Below are 12,959 nucleotides of genomic sequence, written 5' to 3'. Positions count from 1 at the left end.
CTAAAATAATAGGTAGGAGCTGATTGGTTGCTATGGGCAACTTCTCCACTGGTTCACTTCTCCACACTTTTCACTGCTTGATAAATAGACCCCTCAGGACTGCGTTAACCGAATGATCTGCAACTAATGCTGCGCCCTTGTATGCAGATGCTTGGATTTGCTCAACATATCTCCCGGGGTCTGTGACATTTGAATATATTTGCATAGCAGCTACGAACACAGATGAAGCAGTGGCAGCATTGGTGTACAACTCTGAATGAGGCCCATAGATCCAACAAGCTCCCAAGGTGATGATTGGGACTGTGAGCAATATAGCTCGTACAATAGTGTGTGTGCTCCAGCATTGATTTGACTATTTCTTTTACTAAATGATCCCTAAGTGTATTATCCACTTGTGGATATGCCATCACTGCCTTATAGAAACAAGGTGCTGTATGTATTTTTTAACGTTTATATAGTAATGTGGTTTCAAATGCACAAATGCAGTAGATATAGGTGATTATTCTATAATCAGCCCGATAATGTTGCAATACTAGTTTGAAGGATGGTTCAAGTTTTGGATATATCTCTCTAAAAATGCTGGCGTGGCAATGTTATGCTGTTAAAGTAAAAAAAAAAAAAAGTAGCTTGCTCCAAAAGATGGCATGATATGCACCGCAAGTAGCTGCAGAGCGTTCTGCTGTGACATTAATGACATTTAATGTCTCAGGGGGAGATGTATCAAATCTTCTAACAAGGACAAGTGCAGAAGTTACACATAGCAACCAATCAGCTTATAGCTATCATTTTATACAGTGAACTTGATACGTGATAGGTAGAAGCCGATTGGTTGCCGTAGCACTCTCGCTTGTCATCTTTAGATAGGTCACTGCGTCTCCCTGCTCTGCATATTATGGATTGACTGTATTTTTTTTTTTTTTTTAAGGTCATTTCCAGAAATAAGTACAGTATATCTTTTAATGCTAGTTAATACTTGAAGCTTATCAATCTGCCTCTAAAATTATTTGTATATAAGACAAACATGGTAAGTACACTTAATAGCATACACTAAAAGGTGATTTATTGGATCTTTACAGGAGGAAGTGGAGTCTGTGTCTTGATTTTTCCTGTTTACAAGTTAAAGACCTGGTAAGTACATGGAAAACTAAACTAGGTTTAGCAAAGTCATTTGGCAATTCAGCAGTAACCTGAGTAATTGCAGACAATGTTGAGGACAGTTGTACAAGGCTTGGATGAGAGAGAAGTAAGAGAGAAATCATGACCTGGCAGGGCACAGAGATGGCACAGAACCTCACTTCAGTCAGTGCCTAGTCAGTAGATTGGAGGAGTACAATAATAGCCCAGTCTTTGGAGACCATGACATGTTCACTGAGCTCTAGCCAAAGTGACAAAGGCTCTTGGAGTTTAAAAGCCCTGCTGAGTATCATTAAGTCTGTCAAAAACCAAAAGTACAGTATATTATACCCTGAAAGTTTATGTAATCCCGTGCGGTCACCCAGTGCCCATGCTTCTGTGTACAAGTATAAATTGTCCGTATAAAGGAAATCATTACAATTAATTTGATATATTTTCCATTATACACTTCATTGAATTTTCCCTTTTCAGATGTGTGCTCATACATTTCAGGAATCACAAGCTTCCATCACTGAGACTTTTTATAGCGATAAGTTTGTCATCATCTCGATACAAAGTAATGTCTATATTGTTCATCAGGTTGTGCCAATATCTACCTTTATTTTTATTTTTACTGCCATGAGCCGGAGAAGCTGCAAATAAAACCTTTTAACAAAGAGAACAGCAAAATCATCCAAAAGGGACTTGCTCCTGTATTTTAAAACACATACAGACAGAAGCATTTGTGTTATGGTAGACATGCAAAGCGATGAATCCAAGTGTTGGGAATCTACAGTACATGTATTAGGGGAACCTACCAATGCATTTACAGTATGAACGATATGTGTAGATTTTCTATACAACTTTAGCAACATATGACCTATCTGGTCAGAGTAAACCTGGGTACACGCTATAAGATTTTGCCCAACGATGATAACCACTAAACTAGTTCAACCCGACCAAAAAGATCCCGAAAACGGCTGATATACACCATATACACTGCCCAATAATCGTTTAGTTCCAAATGATCCTTTCAATTTCAAATGGTCTTGTCTCCGTACACACTGTCAGATAATTGTGCTTTCAGAGAAGGGGAATACTAACTAATTACTGTAGCACTTTCTGAACAATTCTAAATAGGTCCGACATAGCATTTGCAGTACACGCTATATCGGGAGCCGATCCTGTGAGCTTTAGACCGAATGCCGGACCCTGCTGCTGCGTAATTATTGGACCCATCTGACAAATATGATGGGCTGAGAATCGCATAGTATGCACCCAGTTTAAGATTAGGAGAATTGATGAACAAATCACCCATCAAGGAAAGCCGTATCAGTTCAGTTTTGTTCAGATACATCTGAATATTAGAACATTATACAGTATACAGAAAGAATATGATAGGAAACTATTAAAAAAAACGCACTTGTGGCTAGATATACTAAATGGCGGCTTTTGATCCCAAATTTAAGACGGCGATAATATTGAATGCAAAACCAGGCCTGTTTTGCATTTAAGAGTCAGACTTACCAAAGCCATCGCTTAGTAAATCTAGCGCATGGATTTCTATTCTAGCCCATAGTTTAAACTATGGATATCAAATTGGATTATTTTATATAAGCAGTGTTTTTTATACAAGCAAACTATACTTGATATATTTCACCAATGTAAAGTCATCACTAAACTTTTGCTTAATTTGTTTTCAAATATCAACTGAGTAAAAGTAACAAGTATCAATCTTAGGGGTCTATTTACTAGGCAGTGTTAGGAGACAGAGTGAAAAGTGATAAGGTGCCAGCCAATCAGCTCCTAACTGCCATTTTTCAAACACAGCCTGTGAGATGACAGTTAGGAGCTGATTGGCTGGCACCTTCTTAATTTTCACTCTGTCTCCTAACACTGCTTAGTAAATAGACCCCTAAAGCACAAAGGTCAAAATCAGAGTAGGAGGTCAACAGCTTACTGTGCTGATTTATTCAGCAAGTGCATGAGGACTTCTTTTATGAGATAAGTGGATTATTAGATGTCGACATTTGAAGGTGTTTTGAACTGGTTCTAAAGTTTTATTTTAACTCCTTTTAGCTGCGAACTGCAAACAGGAACTTCAAATTCTAGTTAACAATTTAGGGGATGATTCAGAGTTCAGGGGCGTTTGGAGGCAGGAAGGGGCAGCGATGAGCTCACCCTCACAACACGGAGGCATGTCACCTCTGTTTTGTGGGAGTGCCAAGGCCAGGGTCACTTCCTTGCCCCGGCAGAGTTGCTCCATCGCCATTCTTAGGCTTACTCAGATGGGAAATGACTGCGACCACCGCAACCGATGGTTGAGTTGGTGATCCAAAGACGCAGTAGCGATACTAACACCGTGATACTCTGAATCAGGTCCCTTAGCAAGTGGAAAATAGACACTGTGGTGGTTGAGCTATAACAAACTTTGATATAAATGAGACTGGTTTGATCATAAGTTCAAATTAAAAATTTCAATGTGGCTCCAATAGCTTGAGCATCTAGAGAAATAAGGGCCCGAAGCAGAGATGTACAGTACAGCAACCATCTGTAAGTCTGTGCACCCAATACATCTTTGAATAACAGTAAGTCTTTAACCGATATATCGTACCGAACGTGTTGCATGACAGATGCGATATATCATGCAGATATGTCGTCCTTACATTGTTGTGTGTATAGATGACCTAAAGGCTGCATGATAGGATGGACACATGAATCTTTGAAAATGTCAGTAAAACTGTGTGGGCATATTTAAATGGGTTCCTCTGAACAGACATATTGTGCGGCCCATTGGTAAGTGTGTATGGGAGCTATCGTTGCTGTGCATCGTTTCCTAAATCATTAAATCAGTCGGTTGCTCTTCACATCTTTCAAGCGTGAACCCCACAAAAGAAAAGCTGCATATCACTATTTGTATTGTTAGACCCAGATGCTCGTCAGCTGGGAACATACCAGGTGAAAGAGGGCATGCTCTCATTGGATGTAGGCATCACATCATCAAATCCCATACTGATTAACTATATCCAAGGCATTTCCAATGTACAAAAGCACCTGTCCTCCGTAAACAATATTTGGGCTTCTTAATCGAACCCTGACATCGGTATAATCATGGATTTCTCCAATGTTTACTTGGTAACAGTGTAAATCTCCATCCCCATAGATCTCTATGGGGATGATAAATTATCCAATTTCCCAATCAGCATACCCCCGGTGTCTAGCACCATCTTCAAATTGGCATTAGCTGCCATTTCCCATTGGTAAAGCTCTGGCAACAGTGAGTTATACCAGTAGTGAATGGGCCATGCATGTGCATTAGTGTCAACTGGTGACTTTTCAATGGATAATTGCTTTGCCAGTGTAGCCTCTTTTTCGAAGCGCTTGTCTAGAAAACAAGCTACAGTAGAAGCGCTGCAGAAACTTTGTAATAATAATAATGATTGGTAAATATGTCGGCGCTAAACACAATGCATAATGATTTGTCACTTATCGGGTAAAACCCCTGATAAACAATAAGTAGGTTCCTATATCTTTTTATGTACAACTCTAGTTGTGAGCTATTCCTCAGCTCCACCTGGGTACTGATCCCGGATTTCTGGTTCATGATGCTGCTCCAACAAGTAATGTCAGAAGTTACCAGGATGCGGCAGTAATCACGCCATTCAAAGGAAGCCGGTGTTAGTCTTCCTTTGTTGAAACCATATCTTTAGTGGCAGTGGTAGAATAAAGCAGCAAGGACAAACTGGTTTCCAGAGATACTTTTTCAAGAAAAGAAGACTGAGTGCAGCTTCCTCTGATCAGTGTGAGTGTGGTCACTTCCTGGCTACAGTCACCTCACAACCTACCCTAGAAGACTCTCTACAGTAAAGTACATCTGCTGTCTCTCAGCCTGACAGCTAAGAGTAATAATTAGTGAGATGCAACCAAGGAGAGCTTTCATGCTCTTTAATATGTCTGTGAATGCTGGATTAATTCATGGCCTGTTGGTAAGCCTTCAAGAGACTATGTTGGCCAATTTGATGAATGATTGCTCGAATGTGGATGCAGGTCCAAATTGCTTGACTGGTTAGAAATGTAGCAGCCTGCCCCCGTGAGGCCAGCTAATGGTATCATACTATCCTCCAGCTGTGACCAAAGATGGCAGCATACTGTGTGATTTTCATTACAACCACAGAACAGAACAACCTCACAACAGCGTTGGCTGTTTACATTTATAAATGACTGATTGCAAGTGATTTTGATGCAATTTTGACGCAATGATCAATGAAAATCCCCAATGTAACCTAGGTCTAAGTCTGCTCTATACCAATGTGTCTTGTTAAAGCATTAGACACTCCAAATACGGAACCTCATGCTAGATGTATGACAATTTGGGAAATCATGAAGACATTTGACTTGTGTGTAAATAGCATATTGACTATCATATGTTCTTTTTGTTTGCATTATTACAGTTGAATAAGGCAGAGAATTGCCATCCAAAAGTGTATTTATACATGTCAACCATAAATAAAAACACATCTGTGCAATAATATATCAAATAGAATTTGTATCAGTAGATAAAACAAGCTAATTACATTGTGCAGTATTAACACTTAACAGTGACCCTGCTGGCTGCTCGTTAATGTCTGGTTCAGGATAATGCATATGATCAGAGTTCACATGTAAATGTGCTTCAGAGTCAACATACAGTAAGTTACCATCATAATCAACAACAGGTTTTGGGGACATGTTAGAAACCTATGTTTCATTTAGCAGTATAGAGGTACTATGAACTGGATAATTGTACACGGCATTTTATTGCTTAACTATGTGATATACTCTAATAATCAAAGCAAATGCTTTCTTTTTCCTCAAGTGCAAATACTTCAACATGCTGGAAATACTTTGCTGAAGGCACATTCCCACTACAAGTCCTGCACCTGTGCCTGAAAGTATCAGGATGAGTTCATTGATAAAAACTGGAATATCTCTTTGCCCCAGTGTACAACTAGCAAATTAATTTGATAAATGCTCTGCGAAGCGAGTGGAGGGATAGACAGACAGACAGAGAATAAGAGACAGATAAACCCAGAGCGGAGAATTCTGCACCCCCCCCTCCCTGGCTCTGCTCCCATGTCTATTTCAGCCAGAATTGCAGAACGTCAGCCAAGAAAAATGAAAAAAAAAAAAAAGAAAAGAAAAAAAGGAAACAAAACAAAATAAAATATTCCCCCCTCCTCTCCCAATAATAAGGGGGTGGGATGGGGCTGCTGGCACTCTTAGAATGACGTCGTGTCTCTCACTGCCCCTCCCTTGTTAGGGATGTGAGCTGAGCGGCGGGATAAAACCCAGCATGTGTGAGGGGACGGGGGCATTGTGAGACATGGAGAGCATACGGCCTGCCGCTCCGCTGCGGAGCCTTGTCCTGCTGCTTGCCTTCTGCCAAACTACTCTACAAGGAGGTGAGTGTCCATGTAGACCAGTGCACTTTACTCTAACTTTGTAGACTTAAGAGACCTGGCCTTGTCACCCTGGGTCATTCATTTGTCCCATGTTATGTAGGTTAACCTTAAAATGCTTTTCAGGGATGCATAACACATTTATTACTTGTCACTCACTGAGTGATCTCCATACCATTGCATTGCTCATTCTAAAATAGTCATACAGTATATACAGTATCTGTAGGGCTGCATACTGTACATTGCATTCACCAATTCTTCACACACATCACATTTTATAGTACTATATCTACAGAAGACTTGGCTCATCATGCAGAGATAATCACAAATCGTGTTATTATTCTTAGTCCATGCAATGCAGGGCATCATACTGTACCTTCCATAAGTCACGCCCAGACCCCTGCAGCTCAAACCCAGATCTAGGAAAGGTATAACCTGCTTGGGAGCTGTCTGTATCCTGACTGATCATTTCACTTCAAACCCTGCGTTTCCATCTCAGCTGCGGATACACACAGCACTGCTACAAAACACAGTTTAAAGCCAATGTTTGACTCTTGGAGTAACTAATGCTTTTTTGCAAACAGATGTGAATTCACTCAGTTTACATATGACACTGACATTCACAAGCAGCGTAAAGAAACTTAAACAGTGTGGGGCCCCGGGATCAGTATACAGTACCCTTTTAAATGAAAAACAAAAAATCAAAGAGACTCATTGGGTAAGAAGTGCAGACGTATCACAGGTACATGTTCTGGATTAAACCCCTGGGCCCACGTATTTAACCTGTTCACTGCCAGAGGACACATTGTTTCAAAATTGAAATAAACTAGAGGTGTAGATGTGTGAATATTTTGTTAGATGACAGCTACAAGCTAACTTCAACGTCTCTCTCTCTCTCTCTCTCTCTCTCTCTCTCTCTCTCTCTCTCTCTCTGTCTCTCTCTCTATCTCTCTCTCTCTCTCTCTCTCTCTCTCTATATATATAATTGCCAGTGAGATTATATTGGTATTACCAATGATATTTTAACTGTAGCAGCAACAACCTCATCACCGAGCGACGTACTGTACAAGCAATTGAAACCTGTGTTGGCTTTTAATCAGCATGCATATTTTGTGCAAATTTACACTCTTTTATATTAAAGCAAGACAGTTTATTAAGGGGAGATGTATCAAGCCTTGGAGAGAGATAGAGTGGAGAAGTTTCCCAAATCAACCAATACGCTTCTGTCATTTCATAGACTGTGCTAGATTAATAACAGTAAAAGGCTGACTGATTGCTTTGGGCAACTTCTTCATTGTATCTCTCTCCAAGGTTTGATACATCTCCCCCTTATTTAGGACATGCATTATGCAATTATCGGCCCGATCCACAGATTATTTGTGCAACATTTCCCTTGTTCCTCCACAGGGGAGGAATGTAGAAATGTTTTCTCCCCAAAGGGGGGAACGCAGATATTGTGGACATACACTGTGATATCTCAGTTTACAGAAGAACTATACTATATCTGCTGGGTTCAGGTAGTCAGATAAAATGTCTGTAGGTCTGACAGACATTTTATCTGACAATGTATGACCAGCATTAGTGAGATAGCATATAAGAGGCACATACCTACATACAGGTAGAGAGCTGGTCCTCCTCTTGGATGCCAAAGAAACAAGCTTAGCACACGAAAATCAGTCAACTTTGTTTAAAATTGTTCTGCTCAGCAAATGTCAGTGTAGTCTCTCATCTAGCAATGCATAGGCGCAGCCATGAGTTTGTTAATAGACTTGCACAGTCAGATGAATACTATATCACTGACAGAGGGGCTGGGTCTGGTCTCACAGAGGAAACAAGTGCAGGAATCATTGCCAAGTTTACATGGATCGTAAGTGCATTTGAAAGTGAATTTCACAGTGATTTACAACCGTATGTCTTGTTTATTAGAGAAAGCTGTGCACATATGATTTGAAGTTCACTGGGGTTAAAATACACATTCTACACTAATTGAGGATGATACAGTTGAGTATACATGTAATTATGATATGTAAACATGTTCCCAACTACAGAGAGGGCTATTTCACATATCAACTAAAAGGCGACATCCAACATGTGCTTTCCTTATGTGCAAGCAATGCTGCCGTCAACATTACCTCCTGTTTTTCCAATATACTACAATGAAGTTTGTTTTCAGAGTGTGTTTTTATTTAATGCAACATGATACCACAGACTGCTAGTTCTGCAAATCACTAAGAAAACAGGGTCTCATTATAGTGTAGCATTGTTCCTAATACTGAGTGACTTTGCACAATATGCATTGAGTGATGTGATACCAAGTTATGCTATACATGTATATGGTTTATAAACATTTCTCATTGCAATAGAAAATGTGTTTATGGTAAATGTATAACAGATTGGGAAAGATTCTAGGAATAGTGAGGCATTTAGTTTAGATACCAAACGTGTTCTGTGAAAGCACGCTCCTCTATCTTGGGCATCTTTGCAGTCTGTCTACAGAGAAATGATCATTTAAATGGTCATCAGCTTTATGAGTGATAAATGACAGGTTGCTTTGCATTTATTTTTTGGACACCTTATTATTTTCAAAATCCCAGAGACACAACTGAAACTGTAGTATATGTTTTCTCCATGGTAGATGGTATAGCTAAGCTGCATGTTTTATTAATAGCGGCCTACTGTTTGTCATAGCTTGTATACATAATTAGTGGTCTCCTCTATCATATCACAAAGTGATAGCTTCACTTTAAGATTTATTTTATGACATTTTTGTGTTGTGTGTTCCAGCTCATAGATAAACACTAACAAAATGAATTCCTGTGAAGTAATCATACTTCATAGTTCCTTGTTTGTCATCCTGTCATAGTACTTTTACTCCCATAAACACACAACACAGATTCATGGGGTATTTGGGATAAATTTACAGAATCAAGACTTTTATTAGGATAAATTGATAAGCAATAGTAGCTACTTGGCTAATATTCCTGATCATAACATGGTACATGATAAAAGAAGGTTGAGAAATCCCTATATAGATTAATTCAGGATTAACCGTGGTCATTCTCTTGAAGAGATTACAGTCCAAGTTTAGGTTAGCATACTCCATTCAATGGTGTTTCATGTTGCGGATTAGCTCAGTTTCGCATGTTCCGTGGAATGGATCAGTGCCCATGTTTTAGCCTAGTTCTGCTCAGGGCCGTACCCAGGGCAGTGCGATATGGGCAGATGCAAAGGGAGCAAATCTTAAGGGGGCAATGTAAATATTAGGTTCATTTAGTTACAAATGAGCGAACAGAGCGAACAAATCTATTTAGTGCTCTGGTTCTGTTGCATGTTTCAGGGATTGTTACCCCCAACATGCTTCTGTACTTACAGTAGTGATCACTCATGTTATAGACCACCTCAGCTGAGCATATTGTAGGAGAAGATTGCTATTCATAACTCACAGCATCAAATAATTTGCTCATGTTTTTGAAAAGTTCAGCAGAACGTGTCCTATTGAGGTGATCTCTATCCATGTTATTCTTAGGTTTAGCTGAAAGCTGCTCTCAAAGAGAACTGTAGTAGAGATCTGTTTCTCTGGAAATTCCAGATGTTTTCTGTCAAGGGAAGCAAAAGCTTTAACTCACAAGTGAAAGCTGACACATTCACATCTGACACGAAAGCAATTGCTGGAGCTGTTAACCATTTCCCCTCAGCACTGACCTGCACACCTACGGAGCAGCAGGGCCAGTGCCTCGCAGACAGGGAATACCTAGCTACAGATTGAACCCACTGCCTCAATAAGGTCATCACAGGAGTTAATGGACCAAAAGTGCACAGTCATGTTAAAAAGTTTTAAAAGTACCTACTACTTTGCCTTTGGCAGATCGGTTTGTTTCTAGAACTATATGGGTTAATAGGACAAGGTTTTCAGTTTCATTCAGGAATGATGATGAATTTAAATATCTTTATTATGGGGGTTAAGCAATACTATGCAGTATACATTAGGCAGAACCGTAACTAGACTTTTTGGTGCCCTGTGCCAGAAAGAGCATTGGCGCCCCCTCATTTTTCAAAGGGACATAATGCACCCAAAAAAGGGCCATGGCTTAATGGGGAGGGGCCAGGGAAGAGATAGGAGAGGCCAGGAGATGCTAGGGATGAAATAAGAGGAAGCTACAAGCAAGAATGATAATAAACAGAAATTTGATAGGCACAAATAGCGCCCCCTGATCTGTGGTGCCCTGTGCGATGGCACCGACTGCACTACCCTAGCTACGGCCCTGATATTAGGAGCAGGACAATACTAAGGGGTCTATTCACTAAGCAGTGTTAGGAGACAGAGTGAAAAGTGATAAGATGCCAGCCAATCAGCTCCCAACTGTCATTTTTCAAACACAGATGGCAGTTAGGAGCTGATTGGCTGGCACCTTATCACTTTTCACTCTGTCTCCTAACACTGCTTAGTGAATAGACCCCTTAGTGCTGTTTAGCAGATGTTGTACTCTGGACAGCCTCACATCTCATCCCTTTCATTGACTTTTCTCTCTGTTGCAATCTTTTGTTTTTAATGCGCACTTGATACTCACCAATTATTACTGTGCTCCAAGTCTTATGAAAGAAGTGAGACCCATATAGTAACACTGCACATTTGTAAAATAAATAAATAAAAAATTCCTTAATGGAAACGTTAAACCCAGATCTGTAGAGGACGTTCTAGTTTTCTGAAGTGACGTTAAATAAATAGCGACATAAAAAATGAACAATAACAGATGTGCTGTCATAGATCTGTAGGAATTGTTCTGCGTTTTGTTGGGGTTTTTTTTTTTAGGATTGTGAAACATCAGTGACTCCCCGGTGAAATGATTACAGCAGAAATGATAATATAAGGACATTGTACATGAGATCTTTAGCTGAGCTTCATTAATGTGCCATGGTTTGTAAATATGTAGATATCATTGGTAGATGAGGAACCTTTATGAAATGTGATTTTCTATTGCTCGGGAACTGAGCATTTGCCCATTTTTTTATTTACACGATGGAGCTTACAAAACTGAACACTGCTCTACAGGAGTTCATTTAATTGTATGGCAGTGCAAGGCTCATATAATAGCAGCTGTGTATATTAACATATAACTGTAGCATAAACATATTCTGTGAAATGTCAGACATTTTGCCCAGATATTGCTCTTTATTAATGTTCTAGACTCCCTGACGGCTATTTATTATTGGCCTTGCTGCAAAAGTGGACTGTTACAGCACAAGAATCACTAGCTGAAACTATCCTCACTTAAACCAATGCAATATTATACTTTGACAGGGCTGGTCCATGCTTGCACCAGATTTGGATCCAGCAGACTCTGACACATGATACATCTCCCAGTGGTGCTCTTAAAAGGTTTTTAGGCATATCCTTTCCAGAAGATACTGTAAAATGAGGTTTGGCAAGAGATCTTTTTTTTTTTTAATTTGGTTCAATGCTAAAATAAAAGGAAATACTATTTAGGTGAAAGAAAGCTCTTAATAAAAAATGAAGGATACTTTCACTCTTCAAGTTTCAAGCTACAGGAAGGTTTTCAATTGAAATACACAACGGGATGCAATCGGGAAGCCGACTGCCTATATACCGGCAGCCGGCTTCCCGACTGTCTTATCCCGGCATGGGTGAAATGCCGGGCGTCTAGATGTAGACGCCCGCATTTCCCCAACGCCGGGAGACCGGCGCCCGGCAACACGATTGTAGTGATGCTGGGCGCCGCGAGCGGACAGCCGCGGGGGGGGAGGGTTAGGTTTAGGGCTCCCGGGGGGACTTAGGGTTAGGCACCCCCCGGGAGGGTTAGGCTAGGGGGAGGGAGGGTTAGGGTTAGGCACCCCCGGGGGGGACTTAGGGTTAGGCACCCCCCCGGGGGACTTAGGTTTAGGTAGCGGGGAAGGGGGTGGTTAGGGTTAGGCACTTAGAGGGAGGATTAGGGTTAGGCACTTGGGGAAGTTAGGGTTAGGCACCCCTAAGGAGGGTTAGGGGGGTTAGGTTAGTGGATACTTACCTATCCACGATCGGGATTTCCAGCGCTGTCGGGCTTCCGCTGCGTCGCACTCTGCTCTGCTCCATGCGGCCAGCGGTATTTCATACCCATTCCTACACAACTACCCCCAACTGGATAATTTCTCTATGTGGCAGCAGTATAGCTGTTACTGTTACCTACAAAAATGGTTTCTGTACTATTCTCCAACACTGTTCCCTTACTAAACTCAAAGACACCATCATCCCCAACCTCCAGCCTGCACTAAATATTCACTACATTTGTTTTATGCTCAGCAGGCGACTACTAACTATTTAGCCCATGAGCCCTTTCTATGCCACACTGATTTATAATTGTTGAGTGAGCTACTATAGCAGTAGTTCTCCAATCAGCAAGCAACACCTTGACC

At 40.7% G+C, this 12,959-nt stretch overlaps 1 protein-coding gene across 6 annotated transcripts in view; it reads left to right on the top strand.

The window, feature by feature from the left end:
• Positions 1-6,461: 6,461 nt before the first annotated feature.
• The window catches only part of ELN (elastin), a 105,256-nt gene continuing 98,758 nt past the window's right edge, over positions 6,462-12,959 (top strand). For all 6 annotated transcript variants that reach the window (XM_088455262.1, XM_088455254.1, XM_088455238.1 and 3 more), the window contains exon 1: positions 6,462-6,554. In XM_088455262.1, coding sequence (XP_088311388.1) covers positions 6,476-6,554 — 79 coding nt within the window. In that variant the 5' untranslated portion in view covers positions 6,462-6,475. The remainder of the gene's footprint in view (positions 6,555-12,959) is intronic.

This window comes from Taudactylus pleione, unplaced genomic scaffold, assembly GCF_031769625.1.
Source record: "Taudactylus pleione unplaced genomic scaffold, aTauple2 ptg000040l, whole genome shotgun sequence".
Classification (NCBI taxonomy): domain Eukaryota; kingdom Metazoa; phylum Chordata; class Amphibia; order Anura; family Myobatrachidae; genus Taudactylus; species Taudactylus pleione.
Note: the sequence above shows the minus strand (reverse complement) of the source record. Positions and strands in the feature narration are given on the sequence as shown.